The 17502-nt window shown below is 36.9% G+C and overlaps 1 protein-coding gene across 7 annotated transcripts in view; it reads left to right on the top strand.

The window, feature by feature from the left end:
• ADAM28 (ADAM metallopeptidase domain 28) overlaps positions 1 to 16768 on the top strand; it is a 59629-nt gene extending 42861 nt beyond the window's left edge. For 3 of the 7 annotated variants that reach the window (XM_081236480.1, XM_081236484.1, XM_081236485.1), the window contains 10 exons: positions 1827 to 1929; positions 3961 to 4120; positions 4827 to 4907; positions 5450 to 5528; positions 11167 to 11275; positions 12195 to 12273; positions 13024 to 13080; positions 13551 to 13613; positions 14486 to 14548; positions 15096 to 16768. In XM_081236480.1, coding sequence (XP_081092606.1) covers positions 1827 to 1929; positions 3961 to 4120; positions 4827 to 4907; positions 5450 to 5528; positions 11167 to 11275; positions 12195 to 12273; positions 13024 to 13080; positions 13551 to 13613; positions 14486 to 14548; positions 15096 to 15116 — 815 coding nt within the window. In that variant the 3' untranslated portion in view covers positions 15117 to 16768. Of the gene's footprint in view, positions 1 to 1826; positions 1930 to 3960; positions 4121 to 4826; positions 4908 to 5449; positions 5529 to 11166; positions 11276 to 12194; positions 12279 to 13023; positions 13089 to 13550; positions 13614 to 14485; positions 14549 to 15095 lie in introns of those variants that run through there. The other 4 variants (XM_081236483.1, XM_081236481.1, XM_081236482.1 and 1 more) reach the window with 4 other exon arrangements.
• The last annotated feature ends 734 nt before the right edge of the window (positions 16769 to 17502 follow it).

Here is a 17502-nt window from a genome sequence, read left to right on the forward strand (position 1 = left end):
GAAGGTTATCATATGCTGGAAACTTTCCGTAATTCCTGAAAATATACATAAGACAAGATGAAGGAAAGCAACAAAAATCACTGATTGACAGTACACCCAGAAAAAAAGAAACCTGGGAAATAAATTAACAGGAACCTAGAAAAATCCCTGAATGAAAGCCTCTGTATCAGGCTAGGGTGAGCTGAGACACAATTTGAGGAGAAAGCTTGATACCATTGGTGCATCAGGAAGTGCTCTGATGGTCTGGAATTCGGTTCTGGCTCTCCTCCAGTTTATAGGTAATGCAGATGGACGTGCTAAGTTACAGGTGCAAGCAAAGATGGCTCTGCTGGTTAAAGACCTTGTACTTCCTTGGCTAACTTCAGTATATGGCAGAAACCTGGGGAAAGGAAATCTTCAGCACAGAGATGAAGCTCTGAACATCTCCTTTGTTACTTGGCTATAAATCACTGCGATAAAAACTATTACTTTCTTCTTTTTGCCTGACCCTTCAATATCACCTCCCTTACAAATCTGTAAGTTTTCTAGTACCCAGACACTGTTTTGTTCATAGTTGTTATTCCCAGTGTATCCTAGCACAGTGCCTGACTCTAGTAAATGTTCCAAGTGATCTACTGAATTAATGTTGAATATATTTATCCAATATTGGAATAGAGAAGAACTTTCAAATCATATATTTAGGGCTTCCCTGGTGGCGCAGTGGTTGAGAGTCTGCCTGCCAGTGCAGGGGACACGGGTTCGTGCCCCGGTCTGGGAAGATCCCACATGCCACGGAGCTGCTGGGCCTGTGAGCCATGGCCGCTGAGCCTGCGCATCCAGAGCCTGTGCTCCGCAACGGGAGAGGCCACAACAGTGAGAGGCCCACATACTGAAAAAAAAAAAAAAAAAAAAAAAAAAATCATATATTTAAAGGTGGCCTTTATAAAAGACCAGAAAAATAGATTTGCCTAAATAAAATTTCAAATTGTACAATTCACAAGGATCACACATTTATTTTAAATTAGTTCAAAGTTTGAGAAGTCTTATAACACATATAAGGGGGAAAAATCACTGTCTTTAACCTCCTATAAATCATTTGGAATTCCAAATATTGAAAATGTGACCAAGGAATAAACAGGCAATTCATCATAAAGAAGTACAAGTGTTTAATAAACATTAAAATCATTTTAACTCACTAGCAAGAAGTATGAAACACTATTAATACATCAGCACATGCAATATATGGTAAGAAATATAAATGAAGACAAGTTAATCTTCTATACTTGTTAAATTGCAAAGCTTTGTTACAGTTAATGTTTAGTGTTGGTGAGGATGTGACAAAACACTTAGTTTAATGTGCTCTGGTAAGAGTATGAATTAGTACAATCTTTTCACAAAGAATTTGGAAAAATGTGTGTGCAACCTAAAAAGAAAATGTGCTCATTTCCTTAGCAATAGTACCCAGGTATTATTTATTTACAAAGGATTTTCAGCCAGCATTTTCTTTCTGAACCACGTACTACAGACCAGGCACTCTTCTCAGTGGCTCACATATATTAACTCATTTAATTCTCATAATAACGCTGTGGGGGAGGTACTATTATAGAATCCTCATTTTTACACAGAGCAAACCAAGAGGTTAAGGCACTTGCCAAAGATCACACAGCTCTTACACCACCTCTCTTGATATCAAATTAGTGCAACCTATATTTCCAAGAAGGGTCAAGGGGATGATGCTAAAATCGTATTCCTCATGCTGGTTTTCTGTTTCATGAATCCTTTATGGCACTGAACTATTTATCTCTTTTCTTTTCAACTGTGTGCCTACTGACTATGCCTGGTCCCAGGAACCCAGGTTGCAGATAAGTCATGTTTTAGCAGGAATGAACGAGGGTCAAGTTACGGGTACTGTCGAAAAGTGGATGACACACGCATTCCCTGTAAAGAAAAGTAAGTGGCCTTGTTATTTGAACCTTAGTGCTCATTTTGACATATTCTGATTTATCCCATTTAAAGAGAAAGTGAATTTGGACATTATTCATTTGATAAACATTCATTGAGTGACTATTATATGCTATATTTTAGGCTAGGCAGTGAGTTAAAAAGACAAATAGGGAATGATCCCCTTTTTCCAGTCTCTCATAATGGATGCTTCAAAGGACACCAAGTACAGCTGTTGTTAAATAGAATGAATGTTTGAGACCGAGCATGCAATAGTTAAATGGGCCTGGCTGGAAATTTGTAAACTGATTCTCCAGTATACTTTAGATGCTTTTCCATCAAGCGTCTTTCATTATGATTCTAGGGTATAAATATGTATCTACTCAGAGAAATAAGCAATATGATGATTGTACAGTTTTATTTAAACTTGCCATGGCATTCCATAAAGAAAAAATACAGTAAGGGAAAGATTGACAATTTACCTAAAGAATTTGTTTTCCTTTTTGTGTTGATAGTCTGAAAAAAATGATAGAACACCATAAGCAATGAACTTGAGATTTTTCTATATATTTTCCTTTGATTCTGCAATTTTAAGATGACTTTTAAAATTCAAATGATAATAGATTAAACTTTATTCCTGCTCCAAATTTTACACATACAAACTAATGTGTAACCAGAGATTGAATGAAAAAAATCAGCATTTCTCAAAGATTTTCTATTAAAATAACACTGATTTTTCTCAATGATAGATGTTACCAAACAAACTATATTTTGGACAGAAGGTCATCTCTTGGGGAGTCTAAGCCTCAAAGATAATCATACCCTGTGGGCTCTTCTTTACAGGAAATCAGGGAAGATTATGTAAAAGGCAATATGTGTGGGCGAGTGGGGTGGGAGTGTGGCAATATTTAGTCTGAGAGGTCGTGACAGGGAAAAGAGACTAGGGTAACTCCATCTGACCTCTGTAGAGTGTATACACCCTTGTCCTGTATAACTTTGTGTGAACACTGGATAATTTCTGCAACCAGAGGCACAAGCATTTCATTTCTTCCCACAGGCTGACCTCCTGGTCACTTCTTGATAGTCTTTGGCTGTAGTGGGAAGTAAGCCTGCAAGTCCCTGTGTCCTAGAGCCTTCCTCATAAAGCTCTACCTAAATGATTCAAGAAAAACACCCCCCTCAAGTCTGGAGAGAATGCATGCCTTTCTCCACTCCTCAATGGTCTTTTCTAAAAGCCTTAGAGACATGCGAAGAATCTGATTCTACCACTCTCAGAAGAGTTTTTCACAGCATTCCTCTAAATTCTGCATAAAGCAATTGATTCCAATTTTGTTGGCGATGACTTTCTTCTCCTTGCTAGTGAAGGCAAGGCTTTAGGGAGCACTGAGCAGTTTCATCTGAATTTTCAGGGGTTCTTCCAGTAACACACGATGCCTTGGAGTGACAACCAAGGCTCAGCCTTACACTGATACAACTATAGTCGAGAGAATTATTCTGCTGTCCTTCATGGCAGTAAATAACCTGAGCTGAAACATGACAGAATCTGATTTCCTAGGCGCCCTCCATGATGTTAGACGTCCATCCTCCTTATAGCTTCTTGCTCCATCATACGTAGGATCTCCTTTCCCAAATGTTTCTCTCAGTCTGTGATGGCTTCTCCGACTCCAACCGTCATATTCCAATAAGCAAAAAGGAGAAAATATTGAGAAGAGGACATATACCCTCACGTAAGGCCACCCTCAAGAATCTGCAGTTAAGATTCTGCTTCCTTCCAATTAACTAGAATTTAGGCAACTGGCCAAACTTTGGGAATATGGGAGACATGGGATTTTTCTTTTGAGCAACATTGTGCCTTGCTATTATTCAGTGGTTCTATTACTGAAGAATAAGGGGGAAATTGGTATAAAGGAGAACTAGACGTCTCTGCCATAGGGGGAAATACCATTAGTTAAATATCGATAGGGAGCTGATTTACATTTGTATAAAACTGCATTTTGGATCCTGCTATTTCAAAGGCAGCAAATTTTGGCTTTTCTTCAGTGATGCCATGTGTGGGAAGTTGTTCTGTAATGGTGGGTCAGATTATCTGCTCTGGAAAGGACGTATAATAACGTTCCTGACATGTAAAACATTTGAACCTGAAGACAGCAGTCAAGAAATCAGCATAGTAGCCAATGGAACCAAGTGTGGAGAGAATAAGGTACATTGAAATGGTGGCTTTTACTCAAAATGTTCTGGTTGTTTGTTCATTTTGTTTGCTTGCTTCTCAAGGCCTCCTTGTGTTTCATGGAGCACAGTTTTCAAAGCAATGTTTATGCCATTCATGTATACATGACTGCATTCTTCCCTTCAATGTTATGTAATAAGTGCCTATTATGTGCTTAGCACTAGGTTGTTAAATTTAGGTAAACTTTATTTCCCCCAAATTGGTACGGTCTCAATAAATGAGAGCTATTCTGATGATAAGAATGAAAAAAATCATAACAATACTATTTATTTTTACATAAATGATAATTATCTTAATATTGGAGATGATGTGATATTACCATGTTTTCCATAGTATTTTTGTTTAGGATGCGTACCTTGTACCATGTGCAATGCTTAGCTCAGTGCTCTCAGTCTTCAGAGTTGGACTAAAGAGGTGCATTAAAGATGACCCATGAGATATGACGTGAAGTAAGGAAATCTTCTTTAAAGAGGACTTCCTAAATATTTTATTATAAAAATTATCTAGATTCCATATTCCTATTTTCAAAAGGATTCGGTGATTTCCCTAATAAAAAGGCAAGTTTGATAACAATAATAGTAGCTAAAAATACAAGGCTAAATATCAAAGAGTCAACAGTTTGCAGAACTGAAACCACTGGACATTCATGTCTACTTTGTGTTTTTCATATCACTTTCAGGTTTGCATTAATGCAGAATGTGTGGATGTCGAAAGAACGTACAAATCGGCCAATTGCTCCTCTAAATGCAAAGGACATGCTGTAAGTCTTGACAACATTTCCCCAAGCTTGCTGAATCTTGTGTCATTTTAGGTCAGACAGTTTGGATGATGTTAAAATGATGTTTCAGCGTTGAATGATTAAAATTATTATCTGACTCCTCACTAGTTTGATTCAATGAAAAATTCCTTCAAAGAACCTGGTACTGGGCTTCCCTGGTGGCGCAGTGGTTGAGGGTCCGCCTGCCGATGCAGGGGACACGGGTTCGTGCCCCGGTCTGGGAAGATCCCACATGCCGCAGAGCGGCTGGGCCCGTGAGCCATGGCCGCTAAGCCTGCGCGTCCGGAGCCTGTGCTCTGCAACGGGAGAGGCCACAACAGTGAGAGGCCCGCATACAGCAAAAAAAAAAAAAAAAAGAACCTGGTACTGAAATTCCTATTACTGATTCATACATTATGTAGACAGTTGAAAGGCTACAGAGCAGAGGTCATTCTTTTTTTGGATTGGACTTAATTATGGATGAATTGACCCTCGGGTTGGGGATTAGTCCAGTGAGAAAACTAACAGGATCATTGCTCCTCTAGGTGTGTGACCACGAGCTCCAATGTCAATGTAAAGAAGGATGGGCCCCTCCTGATTGCGATGGTTCTTCCGTGGTCTTCAGTAAGTAATATTGCACATCTAATGTGAGAAAATTACTCTCCTCTTCCAAGCTTTTATTTCCTGTTATGTAAGATTTCATTGTCTTTTTCCCACTCCTCTTGGAATTCCTATTCTGTAGATATTGAATCCACAATATTAATCCCCAAAGTCTCCCCAGCAACTTTTTAATCATATTTTCCACATTCTTATGTTTTTATGCTACATACAAAAAGATTTCTTGAAATTTTATATTTGTCATTTTATTTTAATTTTCCAAATTTTCTTGCTTTATGACTGTTCCATTTTCATAGCAGCCTTGACTGAATGTATACTAGATATAATATCCTCATAAAACTCTAAGAATATGACATAATTTTTGTAGGTTCACTTTGTTCTCTAGATTATCTCTATTTCTTTTGAGTTGAGTTGTTTTTTCACCCTGTCTCTTGTATTTCCCTGCGCTGTTTTTCTTCAGTATGTGTGATCCTTCTTTGAATGTGGGATTAGGTTGACTTGCTCTTTATAACTACTACTACTACTACTACTAAAATCTTTTCTTATTTTTTGGCCATTTGGATTTTGTTTTTTGCAAAGCATTTGTTCAAGCCATTTTGTTTATTCTTCTATTGGGTGTCTCCCCTGACCCCTTAATAACTTGTGTAAGTTTTAATATATTCTTGATATAAGCTATTTTTTCAGTTATATATGCTGCAAATAACTCCCTTCATTCTGTGTTTTCTCACTCTCTTCGTGATGTCATGTGATTAAAGAAGCTTTTTATATTATTATTATTTTCTTAAATCTATTCTTGGCTGCATTGGGTCTTTGTTGCTGCTCGCGGACTTTCTCTAGTTGCAAGTGGGGGCTACTCTTCGTTGAAGTGCGGGGGCTTCTCACTGCGGTGGCTTCTCTTGTTGCGGAGCACGGGCTCTAGGCGCGCGAGCTTCAGTAGTTGTGGCTCACGGGCTCTGGAGCACAGGCTCAGTAGTTGTGGTGCACAGGCTTAGTTGCTCTGTGGCATGTGGGATCTTCCCGGACCAGGGCTTGAACCCGTGTCCCCTGCATTGGCAGGCGGATTCTTAACCACTGCACCACCAGGGAAGCTCTAAAGAAGCTTTTAATTGTAATGTAGTCAATTTGTTAATCATTTCCTTGATGATTAGTTTTTTTTCTTTTTGTGTCCTTTTTAAGGAAAATTTTCCTATCCTGAAGTTATGAATGTATACCCATATATTATCTTCTAAAAAGGATTTTTGTATTGCCTTTTCAAATTTAAGTCTATAACATATCTGGAATTATTTTGTGTGTGATGCAAGTGTTCAATTTCGTTTTTATCTCAGATAGATGCCCAGTTGACACACCATTATTCATAAAATAGATCATCCTTCCTTAATGCTCTGTAGTGCCAGTTTTCTAATAAAGCACATGTGTCCACGCACGTGTGTTGTTCTGGGTTATCTATTCTTTTCTGGTGGTCCTATTTGGCTATCCTTATGCCAGTATAACACTCTATTATTGTATCTTTAAAATAATTTTGTTAGCTTATAGGAGGTCCTTTAACATTGTTCTTCAAGAATGTCTTGGCTATTAGCTTTTGTATTTCCACATATATTTTACCATCAGATTCTCAAGTTACAGAATTCCTGTTGGGATTTTAATTTAGTGTAAACTACATCTATAGATTTACTTGTGGAAAATGAGCATATATAAAATATTGAATTCCAAACCTACTGACATGAAATATCTATCCATTTACTTAGTCTTCTTTACCCAATAATAGTTAATGGTTTTCACCACAGAAATTTTACATATATTTTGTTTGTTTTATAAGAAATTAATTTTTACTGTATTTTTAAATGGTATTTTTTGAAAAAATATTTTTCAACTGTTACTAGAATATAGAAGGTCAACTAATTTTTGTATATTTATTTTTATATCAAGCACCTCTGCTAACCTCTCTTAATAATTTTAGTAATTTATTTGTAGATTCCATTAGATTTTCTACATATTCAATCATTCTGTTTCAGAAAAATGACAGTTTTGTTCCTTCTCTAATCTTCACAATTTTAATTTCTCATACTTGTTTTCCTTCACTGAGTAGTACTCTTGTGCAATGCTGAATAGAAATAGAGATAGCAAGCCTCTTTTCTCTTTCCCAATCTTAGGAAAGACTTTCAGTATTTTGCCCTGTTGTCTGAAGGTATTCTGTACATATTGGATCCTCTCATTTGATCAAGAAAATTCACTTCTATTTCTAGTTTGCTAAGAATTTTATCAAATACTTTTTATTTATTGGTTCAGATTTTTACCTCTTTACTCTGTTGGTATTGCAAAATAAATTGATATTTGAACATTTATCTAACTGTGCATACTTTGGATAAACCCAACATGGAAATAGCTCTCACAGATACTGATGGATGATGTTTGCTATTATTTTATGTTCATGAGTGATGCCTGTACTTGCTAAATTTGAGTATCATGGTTATGCTAGACATATTAAATGAAGTGGAGCATTTTCATTGATTTAAATTCTCTGGAAGAGTTTGTGTAAGAATGGAAGACTCTTTCCTTAAATATCTGGTAGAACTTGTCAGTAAGCCATGTAGGCCTAGAATTCTGGACAATATTTTAGTTAAAGATTCAGTGTCTTTAGTAGCTATAAGGCCCTTCAGGTATGTAATTTCTTCTTATGCGAGTTTTAGTATGTTATATTTTTCCTAGACATTTTCCTACTTCACCTAAATTTCAATGTTTTGGTTTAAGATTGCTCATAATACTCACTTATCTTTTCAATATCAATAGTATCTGTAGCATTGTTTTTTCTCTTTTTTTATATTATCCTAACAAAATTTTAAAACTTATTCTTTATGATTTGTTTAACATTTTTTTTGCTATTTCAATTTCTACTTTATATAATTCTATTTCCTTAAGTCTATTTCATCTTTAAAAGAAATCTTGAAAGGAATCTTTGGCTCATTAATTTTCAGTTTGTAGACCATATCGTAATTGGTATTTTCATTATCATTTGTTTCAAATTATTTTCTATTTTCTATTTGCTTTCTTCTTTGGCCCTGTTTAGACATATATTTCTTAACATACATGCATATGGAGATTTTCTAGCTTTTGTTAAATTAATACTTAGTATAATTCCATAGGGATCAGAAAACCTACTGTGTTGAGAATATGCTGAAATTTGTTGACACTTGCTTTATGACCCAGCATATGCCCATATTGTAAGCATTCTATGAACACAAAAATATGTGTTCTGCACTTATGTGCAGTGTTTTCCATATGTTTTTAATGCCATGTTTGTTAATTGTGTGTAATATATTAACCCTTCCTGATATCTTGTTTGTTTGTTGTACCAATTACTGAGTCAAGAGTGTTAAAACCCCCCACCATAACTGTGAATTTGGCTATTACTTCTGGTTCTATCAATACCTATATATTTGAGACCATGCTGTTATCTACAATAATGTTTAGAATTGTATGTCTTCCCAGTGAATTAACACTTTCGTTATTACGAAATGCTTTTGTGTATCTCTAGTCTTCTTGCCTTTTAAAGTCCACAGTTCCTGGAGAAAAATATAGCTGTACCTACCATATTTCTCTTGGTCCCTTTTGCTTTGGTGTAACTTTTTCTTCATACTTTTACTTTCATCCTTTCTGAATCCTCGTTTTATATCTGTCTCTCATTTAAAAATATACAGATACATTTAAAAATTTTAGTCTCAATCGGTTTTTAAAAACTTAGTCCATTCACATTAAATGTAATTACTGATATATTTGGGTGTAATCTACAATCTTATATTATATGCTTTTTATTTGTCCTGCCTGGTTCCTGTTCCTTTTTCTCTCCTTTCTTGTTTTCTTATGGACTTACTGAGGATTTTAATCACTTCATTTTTATTATTATTAATTTGGAGATTATACATTTATTTTATATTCTTTTAGTGGCCAGCATAAAAGTTTCCATTTATTATTCTTAATAGAGACTTTACATTTTAGAGCAGTCTTAGGTTCACAGCAAAACTGAGCAGAAAGTACAGAGATTTCCCCTATATCCCTGCCCCACACATGCACAGTCTCCCACCGCTAACGTCCCCCAACCAGAGTGGAACGTTTGTTACAATTAATGAACCTACATTGACATGTGATGATCATCCAAAGTCCACAGTTTACATTAAGGTTCACTCTTGGTTTATTTACTTTTCACTCCTTTCTGCATTTCTGAGCTTCCTTTTATGATCGTTTTCCTTCCTGTGTTTCTGAGTTCCTGCTTTCTCACTCCAAAGTAATTTTCTCACTCCAATATAATTTCCCCCTATTTCTTCAGCACTTCTGTGCTTTTAGGAAGATTTTTTTCTTAATTTATTAGTTGTTTTTAGTGAGAGAGCTAGTCCAAATTTCCTAGACCACCATTTCCAGAAACACAAAGGGCTGTATTTTTTGTTCAATCACTGACATCTTCAACTCTAAACCTGCTTCCTGTTAATTGTTATAATACTCTCCATCTGCTTGATGCCCCAGCTTTACCTCTAGACCACATTCTTTCAAACTATGGATGTCTGTGAAGTACTGCCAAGTTCCTCTTTATTTCCTCTGGACCGTGTCACTCTTTTGAAAATATAGCTACAATTCTGTTGTTAGTGCAAGTACACTTTAAAAATTCTGAACACATCTATACTGTTTCTAACACAGATGCCTCAGAACTTTATTTCCTTTGACTTTTTGGGTAGGAATTTTTATGGAGGGTAGAGAGTATTAGGTATCTGAACGGTTATTATCTTACCTAGAATTCTGCTTTTGAGGTCTCTCTCTGCACGCATGTGTGCTCACACTGTGAACTTTTCTTGCATTTATGCAAAAATCATTCTTATTATTCATTTACTGATCTCCGCCGTCTCTGTAATAAGAGAGCAGTGGCTGTTTGCATTGCTCTTCAAACGTGTACCTCCTGGTCTTTGTGCTTTCAGATGATTGTAAGAGAAATGAATACATGAGATAGCAAAAGATGGAAGTTGCATTCATTAATTGGATTAGTAGGTAAAAAACACCCTATAAACCAAAAAGCTTTGTTAGAACCATTCCCCAATTCACAAGGTCACCTAATTTTTTTGTCCATAATAATTCCACTATAGAGCAAACATCAGGACACTCACTTATATCCTATCTATCACTTATCAGTTATCCATCAATTCTCTTTTTCACGTCTCAGCTTCTTACTTGCTACTAAGAGGAATATGATTTCAAGTCTTCAGATTCTTTTCACTGGTGTTATTCCAAGGCTGAATTTTAATAATGTTTCCCTCCTCTTCTGCATCCTTACTTCATATTCTTTCTGATCTCCCAGCCCTTTGTTTTCAATTTATCACAAACGTCATCCCTTCTAAGAATTCCCAGTAGTACAATGCTTTACCTACCTCATGTAAAATGTTTTCCCTAGACAGCCTCTCAATTTCTTCTATCTAAATAATATTATAATAATCATTATCAAAATATATTTCATTTTACTGGCTATGAGAGATTTTCCAGGGACTGCATGTCCTTTGGGGAAAAGGTAGGTGGAGTTTGTGATAAATAAATAAATAAGGACCAGTGTGATGTATATTTGTGAATTTCCCATATTCTCACGAGGCCCTCGTTCTCTTGGTTGCAGATTTCTCCATTGTGGTTGGGGTGCTGTTCCCTGTGGCCGTCCTATTTGTGGTGTTTGCTATAGTAACCCGATACCAAAGCACCAGAGGAAAGCAGAAGGAAGTCCAGAGGTAGGCATTATCTTGCCTTGGGGACGTTTTTGGCCTCTAACTCACTTTAAATGTAAGGAATTTTTATCCAATTTAATTTTAGTTTACTTCAAATACTCAGAAATAAGTACAGATACATTTTTCTTGGACCAGAGGCTAGTTATTCTTTTTACTGGGAAATTCTTCACAGTAAGATCTCCTTTTTTTCTTCTGTTAATCACCATTTATAATTAATAATAACTCTCATTATTAAAGATGTTTATGCTCATTTTCCAAATACAGTATCTAAAATGTATTGATCATAGCTTTATGACAAGGACTCTGCTTAGCCCTTTTACATATATTATGTCAGTTAATCTTCATAAGGAAATAATAGTTACTATTATTTCCATTTTATAGATGAAAAGGTGTTATAGATTGATCCTCACAACAATCCTGCAAGGTCAGGCACTTCACTTTTTTACTGATGTGGAAACAGAAGCTCAGGGAGATAAACTAACATGTTCAAAGTCTTACAAAGTGAGTAATGGAGTCTAGGTTTACACATAGATCAGTCAGTCTTTCAAAGATAATCTTGACATTACAGTCTCTTTCTAGCATTTTTTCAAAATTGATTTATTCATCCAGAATGGGCTTTTAATAAATACTGAATGAATAAAACAAATCTTTAATTAAATGGCATTATTTACATAAAAGTTGGATTCAGCACCATCATTATTAGGTTTCAGGGATTGGTAGAGAATGGAAAAGAAAATTAGTGGTAATGATTATTAATTACAAGACAAGAAAACCTGCAGGGTGCCCTAGGGAGCAGATGAAAACCCAGTCAATTACCAAGTATGAGACAATGGGCAAAGGACACTAGCAGACTTCTCTTGAATCTCCCTCTCACGGGGAAGGAATTTCTAAGTCAGTTTATATGATATGCTTTCACATACAGGCCACTGTCTACCACTGACACCGGGCCACACAAGCAGAAGAGGAAACCACAGACGGCGAAGGCTGTTCAACCCCAAGAGGTGAACCATAGTCTGTACTGTGTTTGCCCTGGGTCCCAGTTTGTGATTCTCTCACTCTTGTCCTGACCAGCTGGCTGTCATTTCTACTCAGCAGTGTTTTACAAATCCATCTCACTAGTTAGTATGTAGCAAGGACTGTGGCCTCTGAACTACACATTCAGAAAGTTCACCTTTGCCTTTTGTTCAGTGCAAAAGAGTCTCTACAATTCAGAGGCTGCTTTGCTGGGGTTCACAAAACGCAAAGAGAATAAAGAGAAAGGGGAGGGCAGACGCCAGCTCTCTCTCTCTCTCTCTGTGTGTGATTCTAGGTTGATTCCTTATTCCTTTTGCAATATCCCAATAATGACAATGATATGTATACTTGTGTAATATGTATAATCCTTAATGCCCTAGTTGTGTCCTGCAAGTTTAAAAATTTAAGTGGCAGTTGCCTAATGACAATGACATTGGTAATAATGTTTTTGATGGAAACTTACCCATCTCTGATAGCTCTGTACACAGCAGAATGCAGCAGCTGGGCCACTGTGATTTTCCATCCAATCTCTTAGTGTCATCTTAGTTCTGAGCTCACATGATCAGAAACGGGTGCTTATTTGGAAGCTGAAATTAGGACACTGATTGTTTCATTTTTACAATTTCATTTCTACTGAATGAAGCATTCTTTAAATTCTATAGTGCTTTACAATTTTCAAAATTTTCACACACGATTTCATATAAACCCATTTTAAATTTTTATTTTTTTCATTTTAGATGAAGCTTGACACACCTGACCTTCTGGCAGAGGAGGATGCACCTCCAGCTTCTGTTGTGAGTTGGTAAATTCTCTTAAAAAGCCCTTCCAATCTAACCTCAGGGGAATACTAGTGAAAGACATAACCCACAATGCCCAATTATTTCTTCAGGAGAATGTTCAGATCCGTGTGAATATTCACAGGAAATATGGATTCTTCTGCAAAACTTTTTGAAAAGACGAAATACGAGCTTGCCTTTCCATTATACTACTAAATTTAACCCTTCAACCTGAATTACTGGGTCTGAAAAGCTAATTCATTAAAGAAGAAAACTGATCTGCTTCATGGAATGCCATCTTCATCATATGTCTGTTGGCACTGAGCTTATTTCTGAACTGCATGTGCGCACCTAAGTGAAAGCAATTAAATGTACAGGTTTAGAAGATTCCTAGTTCTCTATTTCTCAAAGTGATTTAAGCCTTTCTGTTAAGCGCACCTGTTTTCGAGGCCCCATTTTTAGTTTTTTTTTTTTTACCTTCTTCCTAGCTAATTACGAAGCCAGATTTTTCTCCACCGCCAATTCCTACATCTGTGTCATTCTCTTTCCTTGTGAGTATCAGATGGTCACTGGCCGTGTTTTAAATGTCTCTTGTGCCCAATGTGAAGGGTGTCTTCAGATCTCTGGGTTCCCTTCAGGATACGCTAAGCTAACCTGAGATATCATAGCCCATAGGAATATCTGAGAAAGAAGGCCTACTCACTATCTACAAATTAGAATGGCTATTAATTTTTTACTGTTAAAAATAGTTCTACTGTTACATAATTGTTAAGAAATGATAAATGGTTCTGCTGTACAAGTTGAACTGTCTCCTTCACAGGTTAGTTTCTAGACGCTCATTTTGGAGGATACAAAATTGTATTATAAATTAGACTTTACTTGTTTATTCTAGACAGAATAAGGTCTATATTACTCACAGTTTTCTAGAGGAGGAAGGGTATGAAAAACGGAGCATATGAAGGCAAACCCAGAATAAAAGCCAAGCACTCATGAAGTAACAGGTAGAGTCATTCGCTCAAGTGGATCCTGAACATATTCCCCTCATACTTGGTACTTTGTTGTGAGTAAATGAGAGGGAATTAAAACTTAAGGTCATTTTTTTCAATAATTTTTACATTTTTGGTGGGAAAACAAGTCATATGCATATGGAGCACTTAACTCCTCATATATTATGTGTGCCAAAGTAGGCAATACTACTGAGAGAAGTATGGTGAGGGGACAATGAGTGGGGGTAGGAATGGGAAAGGAAGAGGAAGGTCCATTGACTAAGTGGTTGGAATTTGTACTGGACCCTGAGAGCTGGGCAGAATTTAAAATAAGTGACAAGGAGGTAGGAAGGATTTAAATAAGGAACTAAGTATCACAACCATGGGAATTGCACAGCATTTCTAACACCCTCCCATTATTTTTGTCCCTAATATAGCATAAAGACACAAAAGGACTTTCCTCTACTGTTTTCAAGGATAAGCTAATGTCTACCCTGAAGGTAAGAGATCTATAACCAAACTATTCTAATCTTGTAGCCCTCCTAGAATCAAGGACAGAAGTTCTAACCATGTCTTCCTAGAAGATGTTCCCTAAGGACAGTGTCCATATGAGTATATTTTGGGTTCTAGTATATGTCTTCCTTCCAAGCTTGGACAAAAACCAAGAGAAAGAAGATGTAAGGGTCTTTGCTAGAAAGTGATGATGACCCCAATATTCTTTGTTTTCTCAGAAAAATTACCCAGGGATAGTGAGATGGAGAAAATTCTCCACAGACAAATTACTCAGCATGGCATAATTCTTCTCCTGATGCCCCACCCTCTACAACTGATAAGTGGCCAGGTGGATAGTTGAATCCCAGTGTGATGTTTTTCTCTCCTTTCTCTACCCTCTTATGTTTCCACTCCTTCACGGTCAAGTATCAAATAAGCTACAGAATAGGAAGAGTGATTACAGAGAAATCATTTTAATTTCTTAATAGTTCAAAGTTATGTAATATCGAAATTTTTAGGATAAGTTCATTATTTAAGAGTTCTGTCTTTTTTTAGGGCTCCAATCCAGAAGTCTGAAGTAACAGCTAAGCAAGGATTGGTGGGTAAATGATCAAATTAGAAGACTGGACAATCTGGATGGAAGAGAAATGTACTAATATCGCTCTGGACACTCAAGGAGGTTACTATTTCTTGATTATACTTTGAAGACATAAAACTTTCGAGACATACTCTTGATAATCTTTGTATGAATTAAAATTTTCTGTTCTCTATACTCATGGAAAAGAGGATGGCTCTAAAGAAAGAGCTATAAAGCTGAAATCTCTAAGTGAATTTCCTAACCTTTCCCACACACCCCCCCCTTTTTTACTGTGATGTTGACTAATATTTGTTAAAGGGTTTTGAGTACCTTGATTTTCTCATTCAGTAGGAATTAATTCACCCTCTAGTGAAAACAAAAAACAAGAAATCACAGGAAACTGGGAAGGATGGGAGAAAATTGTATACTCCTTATTCCACAACTAGCAATAGCTTAATTGTTTGAACCCTGAAACTGTCAAATTAGAACCCTCAGTTACAAAGAAAATTATACAACCGTTCTCTGGTTTATATCATGTCTTTTTCCTACCCTACATTATCTTTTGGAATTCTTATTAGCTGTGTCATTGGAAGTTCACTACAGCTGATGAAGACTTTATTAATTAAATTGTTTTTTTCATAGAAATTTGTATAATTCAGTTACTGGTAAGCTTAAAGTGAACATTACTTTCTAAGTAGAAAAAGTTTTAGTTAAATAAATTAGTAACGTAAACCAGAAGTTGTAAACTGCTGACCAGCAGGATGTGTCTGGACTGCAGATTTATTTTATTTGGCCTCAATGATTTTGGCCAAAAAGTATCTTTTAATGTTTGTTTTGAATGTACTGCCAATATTTAAAACTTGGGAGATCTTACATAAACATCCAGACCTCCAGCATTTTAAAAGTAATCAAATGGTTTGTCAACACTGGAATCACATTGCCCACAGCAACCATCAGCTTAGATGACAGGTGATGGAACAAACATTGTAGGTTACCTACCAAAAACGCCTTTGAAGCTTTTCAGAAGCCAAATTTTGTTCAGTTTTCCATATGCATTTCCATTTTCATGCATGCATGAAAAGATAATCTCTAATAACCTATATGGGAAAAGAATCTGAAAAAGAATAGATAAATGAATATGTATAACTAAATCACTTTGCTGTACATCTGAAACTAACTAACATAACATTGTAAATCAACTATACTCCAATATAAAATAAAAAATTAAACAAAAAAGATAATCCTAACTCCATCTCCTGGATACATTTCTATCACTCTAAGTCAATCACAATAATCTCATTTCCTTTACCAGTGGTTGATTGATTTGGAGGTAAGTATATTAACCCACCCTACCCCCATCCCCGCCTTTTTTGCCAGTGGGACAAGACAGGAGATATGCTGGGGAATTTCTAGGAAAGATATCCTTGTCCCTTCTGGCTATTTGGATACACTATCTGGTATTGTTGCAGCCATGTTGTGATTATGAGGGCAGGCTGCTATACTGAATAAGAGAGAGCAGAAAAATGAAAAGAATAAAACCTGGTCTTTTAATGATGTCATGAACTGGTAGATTAATGACTGCCTGCATCACCATGTACTTTCTTGGGACTTCTGTTGCATGACCAATAAAATTTTCTTATTGTTTAAGCCATTTCAAGTTAAATTTGCTCTTATTTGTGACAGAAGCCATCCTGACGAATAAAGTAGCTGCTCCTATTATTAGGGCACATGCTTTCAACTTCGTCATCACCGCTATATATTGCTTCCAGAAAAAGACCTTCCCTTGCCAATGACAACTTTAGACATTGCTTAGCAATTAGCCCTGGACAGTCTGCTATTCTGCTCAACACTAATACAATATTACTATTCTTGATCTGCTAAATAAGTAATATTACAGATATACCAGAAATACATCTACACGTGGAACAACTCCTACAGAACACCCACTGAACGCTGGCAGAAGACCTCAGACCTCCCAAAAGATAAGAAACTCCCCACGTACCTGGGTAGGGCAAAAGAAAAAAGAATAAACAGAGACAAAAGGATAGGGACGGTACCTGCACCAGTGGGAGGGAGCTGTGAAGGAGGAAAGGTTTCCACACACTAGAAGTCCCTTCGCGGGCGGAGACTGCGGGTGGCGGAGGGGGGAGCTTCGGAGCCGCGGAGGTGAGCACAGCAACAGGGGTGCGGAGGGCAAAGCGGAGAGATTCCCGCACAGAGGATCGGGGCCGACCGGCACTCATCAGCCCAAGAAGCTTGTCTGCTCACCCGCCGGGGCGGGCGGGGCTGGGAGCTGAGGCTCGGGCTTCGGTCGGAGCGCAGGGAGAGGACTGGGGCTGGCGGCGTGAACACAGCCTGAAGGGGATAATGCGCCACTACTAGTCG

The sequence above is a fragment of the Mesoplodon bidens genome, assembly GCF_964165515.1.
Source record: "Mesoplodon bidens genome assembly, chromosome: 6".
Lineage (NCBI taxonomy): Eukaryota > Metazoa > Chordata > Mammalia > Artiodactyla > Ziphiidae > Mesoplodon > Mesoplodon bidens.